Below are 17,997 nucleotides of genomic sequence, written 5' to 3' on the forward strand. Positions count from 1 at the left end.
TTCCAAAAACATAGATTTTTTTTTTTCATTAATTTAGATATGATATGTTTGGATTAAAAACAAACTCATTACGCTAAAAAGAATAGAGACACAGAAAAGCGTGTTATCCTGCTCAGCGCGACCATTACCGCACTATTCTGGCTTGTCGATTTCACTGCCTTTGCCACGAGCGGTGGACTGACGAAACTACGAGTATGCGGTCTTGGTGAAAAAATGCAGTGCGTTCAGTTTCATTCTGTGAGTTATCACAGTATTTGGTGGTTTGCATGAATTTCAGTCGATCGGTTTTCTGCTTCTGACTGATTTCAGTTGAGTGAAGACATTTCGAAGTTGCCAAAGTGTACTCATTTTAAAACACACACACACAGGCACACACACGAATGCACGCACGAATACACACACACACACACACACACACACACACACACACATACACGAACGTTCGTACGCACGCACACACACACACATACACACACACACACACACACACACACACACACCCCCGTGACACACATATTATATACTATTCTTTTGGCAGTTATCGCACCTTCAATATATTGCTCATCACCTCCCACTCACCCCCCCCCCCCCCCCCGCCCCCCAAACTTCAAAATTAGTATTAACTGTCGATTTTCATCACAACCTTGCCAGTCAAATTAAAAAGAATGTAAACATTAAAAACCTTACTGAAGTTTCCGTGTGTTGTTAAAAAAGAAAAGGGATTTACATACTTTTTACGCTTTACATTTGAAATAAACAACATCAACATTCCTTGTTGTCTGTGTGTTGTCTGTGAATAGAGCGACAGAACAGGATAAATCTAAACGAAAGCATGGTGTCTAACAGCAGTTTCCACTGATCTTGAGCCCGACGCCTATGCCTGGCAAGACAGAGCGATAGCGTAGACATTAGAGTGGGTGATTTGGTGGTCACGAAGATACTTTCTTCTCATGAACGACTTTTGACAGGTTTGGCACTCAAACCCCGGCTTTTCACTCAGACATAATATGCTTGTCCAGACTGCGTTTGTGTGCGTAGGATTTTTTGCAAACATCACACTGGAAAGGTTTGGTGCCTGCATGCTTGTTCATATGAGCCTGGTAATCTACCTGTCGACCAAACCTCTTGTCACAAACTATGCATACAAAACAAGATTCGTTGCCATGTTTCTCACGTTTGTGATTGTCCAATGTTCGCTTGTGTTGGTATGCTGATCCGCATTCGTCACACAAATGGAGGAGATCAACCTTCTTCGGTGTAGAAGTGTGTAAAGGGACTGTCTCACCTATAGTCACCTCACTACTGATGTCTAGGTAGCTGTCGATCACTTCCCCAGACATCTCCCCGGCAGATAGCGTGTGGTCGCTGGTCTCCATCTGTCAAATAAGAACGCTTCAAACGGGTCAGTTTTGCTGTGCATGATGTGCTTTGTCAGCGCGCATGTGCGGGGGCGTAGTAGGCACTCCGGCAAAAATGCGGGGGACCTTATCAGGTGTCTGCGGGGGACCTTACCCACTGAGAATCGAGTACCACAAAATAACCCTAGATTAGAGCAGCTTGTGCACGATGCTGGTGCCCAAAAACGCGCATACAAGGCTGCAAGGTATTGAAGATTAAACTGTGAGTATTAAAATAGTGCTTCAAATGGTAGTTCTAGGTTAATTTGTACGAAATTGAGACCTCTCTGTATAATTTTCACGGACTTCGGCAGAAAATCGAACGCCACTGTTCACGAGTACACAACAAGACATAAGTTACATACTTATAGCCTAGGCATTTCTGCTTCAGAATATCTATACTTGATAATGTGATTTGCCACAACGTACCTTCACAGGGCAATTCCTTTGCGAGATAACAATTTTGCTTCCGCGTGCGGGGAACGAATTGGGTGTTGTTCTTGCGGTGGAAAAAACTAGGCGTGCCACGATCCAGGGCGTGGGGTCTGTCCCGAGCTAACGGACGCATCTACTATGCCCCCTACAAACGACATTGACTTTTTAAGTCGCGGAGCCAGACTGAGTGAGCGTCTCCTCCAGAGAGCAGACCGCCACCACGTCCCTCCGTCGACCCCCCAGAACCCCAGAACGTCACACGTTGAAGACTGACAGCAGAACTATTATTCAGGGAAGGATCATCGAACAGGAACACTGAGACCAAGGTCACCATGAGAGCTCCGGGCATGAAGGGCCACAAGAGCAAGGACAATTTATATTTTTGGATGATTAATGAGATGAGGATGATTATAATGATGATGCTTTGGATTTCCAATTTTGGTTTTGAGACTACGTGACAGGGCAGCACTCTACGCTTACTGTCATAATATATCCTGGCGTCAACCAGGCCCGAGAACTGCCGCACCTGCGGTGTTGGTCAGGTATACAGAACCTGAGCACCCTCAAAGTCGCATTCGTTAAGTGAATGACACTCGGCTGTGTGATCCCAGCCTTCCCATAGGAACCATAGCACTTCCACTCTGGGTAGGAGCCGACCGTAGCCCGAAAAACCCACATGACCCTGATGGGATTCAAACCCACGACCTCCCGGCCCGCAGCCCGATGCGCTAACCACTGCGCTACAGGGGCCGGTGCTTGACTAAATGTTGTTATTTCACCTTACGCGACTTGTTTTTTTTCAAACAACACACGGACAATCTCGACAAAAGGGGCGCATCTTTCTCTTTATTTATTTATTTATTTTATTTTTTAGATCAGACAGTGAGAGACAATAATTAACCATATCATTCTCATTTCAAGCGGCGAAAGAAATATCATTATGAATTTGCATGCTAAGCAAGTGTGATTGCACTGAACTTTCGTGCTTGCGTCGAATGCAAAGAGTCTGACACCTGACTTTTGAAAACATCTTGGCCTTGACTTTACCAGCAGCTGTCTGATGCTCACCAGATCAATCAGGCTCTTTTAAATGCCAACGACCTTAAGAACCCCGACTGGCTCGATTCGTGGATTCTGTGTGTGTACCCCACACGTATTAAACATCAAAAAACGACAAAGACAAAGAATCAAACGGCAGGGTCCTGATGAAGCCCCGTGGGAGGTTTTTTCTCTCACAATAAATGAATCTCAGAATGTTCACTGGATCTTTTTTCAATGTGACGTCACATTCACTGGACTAATAACCGTGAGCCTCTTGCGTGAGATTTTTCGTTTCTTACATAATTCCTGTATTCACTGTATCTGTCTCAAAATGAAGCTGAAGAATCTTTTGTCACCTTCGCCGAGTTTGAGGTTCATGTCGACATTATTCACATTTATATATGACATTCAGGCACGGTATTAACTTGCCACCAGCAGGACAGACTACTGCGTCGAGTTTTCGGTTTATGTCGACGTTTATAACACTCTATTATTGACTTACCAACCGCAACACATACTCACTGAATCGCCTGACACCGTGAACCAGCTTCAGTGCGCGGCGCGCGTGCAGACAGCGTGCTATACACGTGCCAAGGATGCGCTTTTCCAGTTTTTGGATGAGAGGACCAAAGTATGGTGATAGACTCGGGGCTGAAAGTAAGAAATAGCAAAACGAGAGAGTAGATAAAGAGAGAGTGGAGGAATTGCGAAGAAGACCAGAGAAATAGCTTGAGAGTAGAGAAATAGAGTGAGAGAGTGAAGAAATTGCGAAATTGAGTCGAGAAATAGCCGCGGAAAGAGAATAGAGAAATAGCGAAAGAACAGAAGAGGAACAGCTAAATACATTTGAAATATAGCGAAAGAGAGTAGAGGAACAGCGAAATTCAGTGGGGGAAAAGCAAGAAAAGTTGCGAAAGAAAGTAGAGAAATAGCAAATGGAGTACAGTAGATACTTGTGGCAAAAAGTGACGTTTAACTAGTGTGTATTTCAGGTAGATGAAAAATCCTCCTCCAGTGTCATGCAGCGTCTCACACACGACACAACTTTCACGTAACATCCAGTTGTGTTTTTCATCATGTGCGTGCGTGCGTGTTTGTGTTTGTGTGTGATACGTGTGTGTGTGTGTGTGTGTGTGACTTCAACACTAGATGATCATCAGTGCTTGTTCAGCAACTGTACATCATACTGAATTTCCCATCTTCAATCGAGGGGGAAACTATAAGGTCAAGTGGATGCGACCTTAGTGAAACCAAAGTCTGTCAATCAGTTTGTCACGCCTACGACGCCGTAGGAACGGCTGCACTGGACCCACCCCCCCCCCCCCCCCACCCACACACACACACACGTACACCCACTAGGAAAATGGGTATAGGTTACAAGTTAAAATGAATACTTACGCTTTGTCTCAAACAATTATTTTGGGAAAAAAGAATGTGAAAGACGCTAGATCTGATTTTTGGGGGGAACTCACTTTGTTTTAGGGTCGCACGGACACACAGCCGGGGCCGACCTGGCGTTTGCCCAGTGCAGCCGTTCCTATATGGCGTGATACTTCCTGCAGACAGTTGTGACAAGTCTCAAAGGTCGCTTGGACCCTATTCCTGGCTACGGAAAACAAGGACCCTGTATGTTGGCGATAAATACGATTGTTGAACTCGACTGACGCAGTGCGTTGTGAGCCACTACTGGCATGGTTCTATTTCCTGTCACTCTCAGTGTCAAAGTTCAGATGACCTGAAAGAGTTGAAGCAGCATCCATGCCCTGAAATAACCAAATAGAAGAATTTCTCGACGAGTTGACTGTTCACAAATGCGGTACATTTGCGGGTTACTCACGATGTAGCTTTCAGGGATAAAATCTTGCCATGATTAGATATTTGTGCTCACATAACGGAAACAAAGAAGAGGTGTGTGTGTGTGTGTGTGTGTGTGTGTGAGTTTGTGTTTGAGTGTGTGGGCTCTGTGCGTGGGATCGAAAGAACACAGACGTGACACACAAACAGACGCTGACGGACGAATACACTACATATAGATAGACACACACACACACACACACACACACTAAAGTTCAGTGCGGACATGGCCAGTTAATCCAATACCGCTAATTTAACACTCGTTCAGGAATCCAATAACCATGAGACGAGTAACAGCAGGTCAGTGCATCGGTCCCAGACATGGCAACAGCGGTCAGTAACCTCAACAGATTTGTAGTACATGTTAGCGTAGCTGGCCTACGGTGAATTAATTGAGTGAATGACCGCGACTATAATGGTTTGAAAATGCTGTTAATTCATTGGTAGTACATAATAATAATAATAATGGAAACTTATAGAGTGCTTACCTAAAAGCTCCAAGCGCTTTACAATGACATTATTATACACATGTACAAAACCAAAATACAAGCATTAAGACACAAAGAACAGGAGTACAAAAGCAAATTCATCGTTTAAATCCATGCAGTCACAAACAAACACACGCGTGCGCACGCACATACGCGTGCGCATACACACGCACATGCTATCACTACACACATGCACAGATACACACAGACACACAGATACACATTCACACACACACACACACACACACACACACACACGCACACACACACACACACAAACACACACACGCATACAGACAGGCACACACACATACATACAAACACACACACATACACATACACTCACACATGAATACTAATATACCTACACAAATCTGCATACATGGCGTACACACAAAAATCGCAAATATAATCACAAAACCAAGCTCGTGCTTATGCACATCCATTTATCTAACTAGATAAACCGATTTGTAGTTTGCAAAAGGAAAAGAGAACAAAACTTGACTAAATATAAAAAGTAGCAGCACACGATTTCCATGTACCCTCAAATGACCCACTCCTTTGACTGAGTGGCTATTATACTCTTTGGGTGAGGAATGTGGTTCCCGGTTTTGTGGGGGGAGCGGGGGGGGGGGGGGGGGCTGCATGGTGACGAGGGGGTGTAGCGGGAGGGTGGAAATGGGCGTTTTGATAGAGAGAGAGACCAAGAGAGAGAGAGAGAGAGAGAGAGAGAGAGAGAGAACTTGATGAGAGAGAGGGGGGAACACTTGAAACCGCGTGTGTGTGAGAGTGAGAGTAGGAACAAAATAAGCAGTGACCGGTCTCTTGGTAAAAAGTCACCTTACTCTTAATATATTTAACAGTCATTGGCCCTTTGAGTCTTGATGGCAGTGTGGAGACTGAGGGGCGATGGTTTTCCGTACCTAGCAGCGCAAGCGCAGATACAGCCCCCCCCCCCCCCCCCCCGACCCACAAATAGATCATCACTCATCCAGTGCATGTGTCCACGAGTGTCAGTTTTCGTAACTGTTCGTGGTAACTACCTTTCAAAAACATAAATACTGCTCGCCAGAAAGAAAAAAACAAACATTACTGAGACCAATGCGTTTGGGTAACATTTCTTCCCCTTTTTTTCCACCTACGAAGCTTTTGTGAATTGTGTGTTCCGTTACACTGTATAGACAAGGCCTCGTATCAGATCAGTCACGCTGTTTGCTGCTTCAGAAAGTAGAGAAAAAAGCCTTTCTAGCTCTATAATTGGTTTTAACACGAACGGCCTCATTCCAAAGGATCTATGGGTCCTCACCCAAACACGCCTGCCTACGTTTTGGTGACAAACAGTATATATAGTTAAATAAGGGTTGGTTTGACGGTTGTCGACCTATTCTAGGCCTTCGAACATCAGTCAGGCTACATAATAACCTCTGACTTTTGACTATTTACCATCCACACACCCCTCAACCAATCAATGAACAGTTCACACGATCCACGCTCTCTCATTGGTCTAAAGGATAAAGTTCACCCTCGCCGGCTAGAATAGTGCCCATGTGACGAGCTTCTTACAAGTGCGTGCTAGACGTCTGCTACAGTCGCAGATTTGCCAAATTTCCACTAATAGATCCAGTAATAATACGCCGTACACCACCGGCGTTTATGTAGGCTATAAGTTCACCTTTACATACATGCAGCTGCGACCAATTATAGAACGTCAAAGTTCTTTTTCATGATTTTTCACGCCGCGCTTGGTTGATCAGTGGATTGAGTTTCAGTTGTCAGGGCCGCGCCAACCGGCTTGTTGGAACGCAGACTAATACTGCTGCTATTTTGGACCAAGCGAACAAAGGAATGCTGGGATTTTTTGTACTGCAAATAGCTGACTAACGGCTGGCTGTTTGTCACATGATACGACCTTAACTTGGCTTTCAGCCTTGAATGAAATGACTACAACAGTTACTGTGTGCACGATATGACAAACTTATACGCGCTAACTTTTGCGGCTGTTTCGACCTCCGCTCAGTCTACTGAATAGTATTGTCCTGTGTTCTGTGGACGTCCATCACACTTCCTTGCTTGTGAATTCCATAAAATAAACCATCACATTGTTTCAAGTTTTCACATGAAAAAAAACCAAAGTTAACAAACAAACGGTCTGGGTCCATATTCATGAACGGTCGGTAAACTACCGAGGTATGTAGTGGCTGCTTATTGTGCAGGGGGGGAATTTGTGCAGAATTCATCTGTGTCAACCTGCGATCGAATCAAATTCAGCCGCATCGCACAAAAAGTAGCCCGACTGTAGATGTTTGGTTTGCGTCCAGGTTAATCTTGTGTAAACTCTGGGCCGATTTATGCAAATATTCAAGATGATTTAGACGGGAAGTAATTTTTGAATTATCAGTCAAAATGTCACCGATCGGCAGATTTGTTTGGCCTAAGGCTCACATGCCATGTTTGAAAACAACTGCAGAACTTTTGTTCTGAATCTGCCTAACACTCAACCTCTCTCCCGCTTCTTGCATGCTGGACTTCCCGCTTCTTCTATCTATCGTCTTCAACACATTCAAAACAGCTCTGCCCGTCTTGTCCTTAAAAAGAAAAAGAAAGACCACATCACCCCTCTGTTGCAACAACTCCACTGGCTACCCATCTCACATTGGATCAAATACAAGCTCAAACACTCTCACATACAAATGCCTCAACAAGTTCGCTCCTACCTATCTCTCTGATTTCCTCTCACTCTATCAACCTTCCCGACCACTCAGCTCCTCAAACACAACCTCAAACTCAACATACCTCACACAAAGCTCAACACTGCAGGCCAACGCTCCTTTTCCTTTCGAGCCCCCACCAACTGGAACTCACTACCTCTCCCCCTCCGTCAACAACAGTCTTTGGAAGCATTTAAATCTGGCCTCAAGACTTTTCTCTTCCCTAAATAATCCCCAGACTACAGTGCCCCGCTACACACACCCCCCCCCCCTCACCCATCTCACCCGCAAGTCTAAATCAGTTGTAAATAGCCATGTGCATAATTATTGTTTGAAATTTTCTTTTCTTTTTCATGCTTACTTTTGAGTGCCGTGTCTCTGTTTGTGTTGTTGCCTTGTCATCTTCATGGAATTTATGCGTAAGTGTATATGAGTATGGCTTGAGTTGTAAATGCGAAAGATTGTGTATGAGTGCGCCTTGAGTCGCCTTGTGGTGAGATATGTGCGCGTTATAAATTCTCGTATTATTATTATTAATTCAACATGGTGGTGGTGGTTGTGTGTGTGTGTGTGTGTGTGTGTGTGTGTGTGTGTGTGTGTGTGTGTGTGTGTGTGTGTGTGTGTGTGTGTGTGCGTGCGTGCGTGCGCGCACGATATATATATATATATATATATATATATATATATATATAGAGAGAGAGAGAGAGAGAGAGAGAGAGAGAGAGAGAGAGAGAGAGAGAGAGAGAGAGAGAGAGAGAGAGAGAGAGAGAGAGAGAGAGAGAGAGAGAGAGAGAGAGAGAGGCGTTGTTGCGCTGCACACTCTCGGTAGAACGCAGTTTTTGCTTTTGGTTAAAATAACTCTATAAGGTGAAACAAGTCGCGTGAAGCGAAATTAATACATTGAGTCGAACTCACAGAATAAAACTGAGGGTGTGACAGTGCCGCCTCAACTTTAACAGAAAACCGGATATGACGTCATCAAAGATGTTTATTAAAAAAAAAGATTTAAAAAGTCTGGGGATATCATTTGCAGGGACTCCGGCATATGTGAAGTTTCATGAAGATCGGTCCAGCAGTTTTCTCTGAATCGATTCACACACACACACACACACACACACACACAATCACTATCGCACCGCCACCACCCTCGTCTCGATTCCCCGTCCATGTTAAAACATTTAGTCGAAACTTGACTACATGTAAAAACTGAAACTGGAGAAGAAAAGAAGCACACTATGTCAGTTTCGCTTCACACAGTGATAGCAGGCGGTTGCCAAGATCTTTCCTGTGAAGGTGTTTCGTTTAGCCGTGCACATTGCATGCTGAACACGTGGTTTGGCGGTGGGGTAACTTGAAAGGGAAGGTTCGGGCTTTCTGTTCCTGACTAGACTGCGTCAGCCTTTGATGTATGCCGCTGCTACAGGTGGGATCGGGAATTCCCCAAGAACATGCGTTTTTATATTTAGTCAAGTTTTGACTAAATATTTTAACATCGAGGGGGAATCGAAACGAGGGTCGTGGTGTATGTGCGTGTGTGTGTGTGTGTCTGTGTGTGTGTGTGTGTGTGTGTAGAGCGATTCAGACTAAACTACTGGACCGATCTTTATGAAATTTGACATGAGAGTTCCTGGGTATGAAATCCCCGAACGTTTTTTTCATTTTTTTGATAAATGTCTTTGATGACGTCATATCCGGCTTTTCGTGAAAGTTGAGGCGGCACTGTCACGCCCTCATTTTTCAACCAAATTGGTTGAAATTTTGGTCAAGTAATCTTCGACGAAGCCCGGACTTCGGTATTGCATTTCAGCTTGGTGGCTTAAAAATTAATTAATGACTTTGGTCATTAAAAATCTGAAAATTGTAAAAAAAAAAAAAAATGTATAAAACGATCCAAATTTACGTTTATCTTATTCTCCATCATTTGCTGATTCCAAAAACATATAAATATGTTATATTCGGATTAAAAACAAGCTCTGAAAATTAAATATATAAAAAATATTATCAAAATTAAATTGTCGAAATCAATTTAAAAACACTTTCATCTTATTCCTTGTCGGTTCCTGATTCCAAAAACATATAGATATGATATGTTTGGATTAAAAACACGCTCAGAAAGTTAAAACAAAGAGAGGTACAGAAAAGCGTGCTATCCTTCTTAGCGCAACTACTACCCCGCTCTTCTTGTCAATTTCACTGCCTTTGCCATGAGCGAGTATACGGTCTTGCTGAAAAATGGCATTGCGTTCAGTTTCATTCTGTGAGTTCGACAGCTACTTGACTAAATATTGTATTTTCGCCTTACGCGACTTGTTTGTATATAGCTACATGACTGTGACATTTGTGTGTTTTGCGAAAAGTCATTTATACTTTATCCCATCCAAAGTTGTTCTTTCTCGTCCTTTTAAGAAACCATACTGATCAGGGCTCCCCAAAGTGCGTGTCACTGCGTCCTATACGGTATTCCGGGATGTTCCCCCGGACAAGATTTTTAAGTTTTTAAAAGAGATCAAGATTTTTGACAAGATTTGAAGTGCAAAATGTGAAAGTGATGAAGTTTTAGAATTTTCTTTTCACAGTGATAGACATGATTGTAAATATTTTTAAGCATGGAAGTTACTATGTGAACTGAAAAAAGAAACACACTTACATCGGTCTGGAATAGCATTAAAATGCTGAAGAGACGATAAACAATAACAACCAACCAACCAAACAACCAACCAACTAAACAACCAACCAACCAACCAACCAACTGCATCCTATTCGCATTAGAAGCAAAAAAACAGGGAGAAGCGAAATTTGAGCATTGTAGGGAAAATATGTATTGTGAAAACGTTTTTAATTTCACAATTTGTGTATATTATGCAAGCGTTTGTATTACCTGACTGTGTTTTTGAATGAAGTCAATACCTTATTGTTTAGATTTTTGTGGCGAAAAAGAGATTGTAATCGGAAGGCCTTTGAAAAGGTGAAAAGAAGCGTTGTATGTTTTGAAATTGAAAAAGGTGGTTTAAAAATGATCGATATTAGGCAAATGCAAATCTCTTTTTTATTAACATGGGTTTCACAACTTACTACATCAAATGAAAATGATTGGAGTTTCACTCCAAAGATGATGTATTTGCGTTTTGGAAAACATTTTGAATGTTTCTTATCGAATGTAAACAGTGCAAGATTTAAAGGGTTAGACCTAGTGAAATCACACTTTTGGAAAGCAGTATTAAAATATTGGCTGGATAATAACCACTACGATCGTGGGACAATCGGGCCGATTTTATTATGGAATAATGCATGCATAACGTATAGTGGCAAAGTTTTATTTTTTGAGAGTTGGATACAACGAGGTGTATTGGTATTAACTGACATTGTACGTTCGGGAGATATATTATCATATCAAGATATATGTGATTTGATTGGATATTCGCCAAACCGAATTCTTGAATATAATGTTGTAAAAGCTGCTGTGTCATTATTTATGAGGAAAAATGCTGTAAATATGACTGATGATGTTTGTATTACCTTACCACTGTTTAACGGCAAAAATGTGTTAAGTGCCAGCGAATACAGGAAAGAGATTATTAATATGAAAACAGATGTACCATGTTCCGGAGGATTTTGGAAGAGAAAGTTTAATGTAGAAATTGATGAACAATCCTGGATAGTTGCCTATCAGTCAACACAAGAGACTAGATTAAGAGTTTTACACTGGAAAATTATGCACAACATTTATCCGACCAACATTCTCCTGTGTAAAATGAAAGTAACGGAAACTAATAAATGTAATTACTGCTGTGATGTAACTGATTTAATTGAACACTTCTTTTTTGAATGCCCGGTTGTATACAAATTCTGGAAGTTTATTGAAGAATTTATTTTTCGTACTTTAGAAATTAAGATTATTTTGAATGTTAGTGATGTTTTATTTGGTATGCATTTTGTAATGGTGAGAAAGGCAACTATGTATAAATTGAACCACATTATCTTAATCGGAAAGATGTGCGTTAGTATATATAAAAAAACAAATTCGTTTTTACCGTTGGAAAGTATTTTTAATAGGCAGTTACAGATAAGAAGCATTTTTGTGTGAGTGTTCGAAGAACAAAACGTTAAAAAAGTTAGCTTGTTGTTCTCGATAAGTTGTATTTAATTCATTGTATGAGATATTGTTCATTGTTGTTATTTATGTGAATAAAATTGTTTGAAAAAAAAAAAAAAAAAAAAAAGAAGCAAAAAAACAGGTAACACAAAATTGTGGAGGGGGTCCCCGGGACGCACTACACCTAAAAAGAGCGGGTCCCGGGACGCAATAAATTCCCGTTATCGTGCGTACCCTCGGTACTGTTTTCAGACTGTAGTCGTTAGCTTAGTTTGGTGCCAGCACCAATGCCAGTTTCCCGCGGGAACAACATCAACAAGTCGCGTAAGGCGAAAATTATCAACATTTTAGTCAAGCTCAGTCGAACTCACAGAATGAAACTGAACGCATTGCATTTTTTCCGCAAGACCGTACACTCGTAGCAAAGGCAGTGAAATTAACAATCCAGAAAAGCGCGGTTGCGGTTGCGCTGAGGAGGATACGTATCATCACACACGCACATATACACGCACGCGCGCACGCACGCACGCACGCACACTAACAACGGCAGGCACGCACACACACACAAACAAATAAACAAACACATACAAATTAACAAACAGACACTCATACACACTAACAAACATACAAATTAACAAACACTCACACACACATACACACACACACACACACACACACACACACACACACACACACACACACACACACAAACACATGCACACACACAAACACACGCACACACACACACACACACGTACACACTGTCACAAGCGGCTTTAATATTAGCATACTCTTATGCTGTGGGGTTAAATGTATTGTATTGGAGCGCCTGTGTTCCTCTATTTCGCCTGTCATAGGTAGACGCTGGTTAACTGCAGGTGTCTCGTGGAGCTCGTGCTCAGGTATTTCACGTGTGTTTTGCTTGTATTTTGTAAGGTGAACTCAGAGCTAAATTCGAGCTCGTAGATACTCCTTTTTATTCATTCGTTCTTTGCCTTTAGCCGAGGGAAGATAGCTTGCGTTCCAAGCGAATCCGTTCTTCGTTGAACGTAGGGTCTGTTTGCGTAGAGCAGATGCCGGAAACCTGTTATCAACGGCAGGGGATATGTATGGCTACTTCAATACAACCAGGATGTGGTATGTAATCATTAAATATTATGTTGTGTGTGTTACAGTTAAATTATTCTCAGGTTTAGATTTGCTTATTGACTTCTGAAAACCGGTCAATCCAAGATGGCGGAATGTATAGTGTGCACGTGCGTGTGTAACTTTGTACTTGAACGGTATGAATTTGTGAGTTTGTTTTGGGGAATGGTTTGGTATGTTGTTGAATGAAAATGTTTTGGTTGAAAGGGGAGTGGTGGACAGTTTTGTTGATAGAATGAATTTGGTATTATTCGTTGGACTTCATACTTAGCAGAATTAAATGTATAAGTCCGTTGGTATGTGTGTTCGAGATGCATGAGAGTGAGAGTAGAGAATTATGTCCATTTAATCCTGCACTTGGTTGTTAAGTTATAAGGACGGGTGGGCGATGTTACTGTTACCGTGAACTAAGTCTTGCGTTCACCATTCCAGGTTGTTGTATTTCACCATGCGGAGGCTACTCTGAACTGGCCTACTACTGAGGAGACTGATGATGTCTGCCGCTCCACTTTCGACGACGGCACTGCTCGCCTGGCAAGGACTCGACGTCACCGATGACTCCTGTCGCTTCGCACCACGGCCTCGTTGACTCCGGTTCATGAACGATTTCGGATACGCAAGCACGGTAACATTAGCCTTAGCCCGTCCTAACAGCTAAACGTGCAGGAGCTATAACGTCATAATGAACTGAGCGAAAGTGAGAGGTATGAAAGTTTCTAAATAATTATTCTTTGTTGTTATAGGCTTTAACGCTGGTTGATCTTTGTTGTTGTTGTGGATATTGCCGAAAGAAAGATTGGTATAGTTAGATAGTGTTGTGCGTGTATTTATGTTATGTATAATTGATTGTTTGTAAGAAACGTCCTTAATCTACTGTTCGTGTCAACTTGTGTTTTGTGGTCGGAAGAGCAAGATTGTTTTGAGTCGTGGATGACAGACTGCGTGCGTGTTTTGTGCATGTGTGCGTGACAAATGGGGGCTCGTCCGGGAATCTTTATTATTACATCGTCACCTATGATTTTGCTCTGTTCGTCTGTTTGTTTGTACCGTCTTGTCAGGTTTGATTTTTGAATAGTGATGATTGAATAACATGCTTGTACGTGCTAAGGCTTAACCTGATTTTCACAGCGGCCACCTGTGAATACTAGCCGGTGCTGGGTACATGTCTCGTCGTTGTTTATAGCATTTTTCCCTGTTGTAACTTGTCTGGAAATGTTGTAGATTGAGATGTTTTGCTTCAGAATTTTGTTGTGAAGTAGTTAGGTTGCTTTTCCATAGTTGGCGACTTAACCATTTTACATTTGGTGAGAAATCATGTCGGGATCTAAATCTCGCAATGCCGCTCTGGCAAGTTTTTCTACCCCTGATCATGGTAATTCTCCACCCCGTATGACACTTACCACGCCAAAGCATCTGGATGGAGCTGCTGTTGACCCTATTGAAAAATCTAGTTCCCTCACGTCAGCTCAAGAAATTATAGCCGCTAGGGGACGTGCTTTGGGCGTTCGATCAGGGGCTGCTTTAGCAAAATACGTTCAAGAAGAGGAAGCAGCTCAACGGAGACTACTTCAAGAAGAGGAAGCAGCTCAACGAAGACTACTTCAAGAAGAAGAGGAAGCTCAACTGAGAAAAGAAGAAGCTCAACTGAGAAAAGAAGAAGCTCAACGAAGACTTCAGAGGGAGGAACAGGATGCTCAACGAAGACTTCAGAGGGAGGAAGAAGAAATCAGAAGAAAAGTACTTCGAGAAGAGGAAGAAAACGACCGCCGCCGACGTCTAGCTGAACTGGAAGAAGAAAGAGTTCGTGCAGAGATAGAAAAGACTAGGAGAGAAGAGACTACTTCAAGTTCTCGTGGTAGGGCTATTGAACCAGTTCGTCTGAAAATAGATCCATTTGATGAAGCCAAAGAGGATCTCGACACCTTCCTAGGACGATTCGAGAGAGCAGCAACTCTCAGTGGCTGGGACAGGGAGAGTGACTGGGGAGCTCGGCTGGGAGCCCTCCTGAAAGGTTTTGCTGCCGATGTTTACTTGGAACTGCCAGCTGAGGATGCGGGGAACTTTGATGTCATTGTGGACGCCCTTAGAGGATCTTTTCGCTGGACGGCTGACTCGTATCGTTCTAAGTTTCGACTCGCGGCCAAAAGGGGAGAGGAGACGTTTATACAGTTTGCTACCCGTCTTCGAATCTGGTTTGAACGGTGGAGGAAAGCCGCGAAGAAAGAGGAGACCTATGCTGGAATCCGAGACCTCCTACTGATGGAACACCTGATGGACCATGTGTCTGGGGACCTCGCGGATTTCATCCGGCAGCGCGAACCGGCGAACGTCACTGAGGCCGCCGAACTAGCTGAGAGGTTTGCTGCATCAAAAAGAGCCAGGAAAAACCCAGTTACTGCGACTGGTCGAGTCGAGAAGAACACGAAGGACATTGAAAACCCTGAGGAAGACTCTGCCCCAGTTGGTCCCGTCCACCCCAACGGGCCTTTTCCCAAGAGAAATTGCTACGGTTGCGGTAAAACTGGGCACATCCGTAGGAATTGCCCGCATTCAGCATCGTCCTTCAACGTGAGGGCCGTCACCAACGTGCGAACAGTTTTAACGACGCCAGGAACCACTGCTGCCACATCAGAGTTACCTACCCTTTGTGACCCATGTAGCAAACTTTCGTACACTCCATTATGCACGGTCAGTATCAATGGATCACAAGTATCTGCTCTTCGTGACACAGGCGCCGACGGACTGGTTATTGACTCCTCGCTGGTAAAAGACTGTAACCTCAAGCAGGGAAGTCAAACTATTCGTTTCGCAGCAGGGAACGTTCAGAAGACTTGTCCTACTACGATCGTACATTTAGAGTCCCCATTCTTCTCAGGGAACGTTGTCGCTATTGTGGCTGACCAGCTAACATACCCCGTACTCATCGGAAACCGGATCATTCAGCCTGGAGGAGAAACTCTTGAAGTTCCTGTGTACCGGGCGAAAGCTCAACCTGTCAAGATAGCCGCCATTACTCAAGTCCAAAATACGCGAGAAAAAGAACCTCCTAAAACCCTACGGATGAAGGACTCTGGTCTAGGTGTTACCAGAGAGAAGTTGATCCAGCTACAGACGCTTGACCCAACTCTGTCTAGGGTGCGGGAGCTGGCAAAAAGGAGGAACCCTACACCATCTGGGAAGAAAGGAAAGGTGAAATTCCTTTGGAAGCAGGGCGTCCTACATCGCTTTTTCATAACCACGGAGAAGACCTTCAGTCAGGTGGTGGTGCCCGAGACTCTTCGTTCGGGTATTTTGAGACGATACCACAATGTTACTAAGACTGGTCATCTTGAGACAAAGAAAACTAAGAATAGACTCTGGCATTCGTTCTACTGGCCAGGGATGGAGGGCGACATCAGGCGTTATGTTCATTCCTGTGATGTTGGTCATCGAGCTTTACCTGAAGGAGGATCACCCAAAGCTCACCTTGGAAAGATGCCTCTCATAGATGAACCTTTCCGGAGAATCGCTGTCGACCGTGTTGGCACTTTGACAGTCTCAGAGAGAGAGAATCGCTACAGACTGATCACCAGTCCCTTCAACCTCTACAGAAGACCAAGATGACGAACGGAAGTTTGATGCGCTGGGCCCTGTTGCTTCAGACATTCACGTTCCGCATCAGAGCAATCCGAGGATGCGACAACGTCGGAGCAGACTATTACAGCCGCATTGTGTAGAATTTTTGTGACGAACCGTAGTTCGGTTTGAGTAGGGGGGTTTGTCACAAGCGGCTTTAATATTAGCATACTCTTATGCTGTGGGGTTAAATGTATTGTATTGGAGCGCCTGTGTTCCTCTATTTCGCCTGTCATAGGTAGACGCTGGTTAACTGCAGGTGTCTCGTGGAGCTCGTGCTCAGGTATTTCACGTGTGTTTTGCTTGTATTTTGTAAGGTGAACTCAGAGCTAAATTCGAGCTCGTAGATACTCCTTTTTATTCATTCGTTCTTTGCCTTTAGCCGAGGGAAGATAGCTTGCGTTCCAAGCGAATCCGTTCTTCGTTGAACGTAGGGTCTGTTTGCGTAGAGCAGATGCCGGAAACCTGTTATCAACGGCAGGGGATATGTATGGCTACTTCAATACAACCAGGATGTGGTATGTAATCATTAAATATTATGTTGTGTGTGTTACAGTTAAATTATTCTCAGGTTTAGATTTGCTTATTGACTTCTGAAAACCGGTCAATCCAAGATGGCGGAATGTATAGTGTGCACGTGCGTGTGTAACTTTGTACTTGAACGGTATGAATTTGTGAGTTTGTTTTGGGGAATGGTTTGGTATGTTGTTGAATGAAAATGTTTTGGTTGAAAGGGGAGTGGTGGACAGTTTTGTTGATAGAATGAATTTGGTATTATTCGTTGGACTTCATACTTAGCAGAATTAAATGTATAAGTCCGTTGGTATGTGTGTTCGAGATGCATGAGAGTGAGAGTAGAGAATTATGTCCATTTAATCCTGCACTTGGTTGTTAAGTTATAAGGACGGGTGGGCGATGTTACTGTTACCGTGAACTAAGTCTTGCGTTCACCATTCCAGGTTGTTGTATTTCACCATGCGGAGGCTACTCTGAACTGGCCTACTACTGAGGAGACTGATGATGTCTGCCGCTCCACTTTCGACGACGGCACTGCTCGCCTGGCAAGGACTCGACGTCACCGATGACTCCTGTCGCTTCGCACCACGGCCTCGTTGACTCCGGTTCATGAACGATTTCGGATACGCAAGCACGGTAACATTAGCCTTAGCCCGTCCTAACAGCTAAACGTGCAGGAGCTATAACGTCATAATGAACTGAGC

At 43.4% G+C, this 17,997-nt stretch overlaps 1 protein-coding gene, 1 long non-coding RNA gene and 1 other non-coding gene across 3 annotated transcripts; 1 reads left to right on the forward strand and 2 right to left on the reverse strand.

Moving 5' to 3' along the window:
* Positions 1-705: 705 nt before the first annotated feature.
* Positions 706-4,723, reverse strand: LOC138970331 (uncharacterized). The gene is made up of 3 exons (XR_011456889.1): positions 4,346-4,723; positions 3,396-3,524; positions 706-1,376 (listed from the first exon to the last, which is right to left on the reverse strand). It is a non-coding gene; the product is annotated as an uncharacterized lncRNA (long non-coding RNA).
* Positions 2,510-2,583, reverse strand: Trnar-gcg (transfer RNA arginine (anticodon GCG)). Its single transcript has one exon. It is a non-coding gene; the product is annotated as a tRNA-Arg (tRNA).
* Positions 4,724-12,816: 8,093 nt separating the features above from the next.
* On the forward strand, positions 12,817-16,281 carry LOC138971976 (plectin-like). The gene is made up of 3 exons (XM_070344820.1): positions 12,817-13,153; positions 13,595-15,795; positions 16,242-16,281. Exons 2-3 carry the CDS (start codon positions 14,477-14,479, stop codon positions 16,279-16,281), a joined length of 1,359 nt encoding a protein of 452 aa, XP_070200921.1. The 5' UTR covers positions 12,817-13,153; positions 13,595-14,476.
* Positions 16,282-17,997: the final 1,716 nt, after the last annotated feature.

This window comes from Littorina saxatilis, linkage group LG7, assembly GCF_037325665.1.
Source record: "Littorina saxatilis isolate snail1 linkage group LG7, US_GU_Lsax_2.0, whole genome shotgun sequence".
Classification (NCBI taxonomy): domain Eukaryota; kingdom Metazoa; phylum Mollusca; class Gastropoda; order Littorinimorpha; family Littorinidae; genus Littorina; species Littorina saxatilis.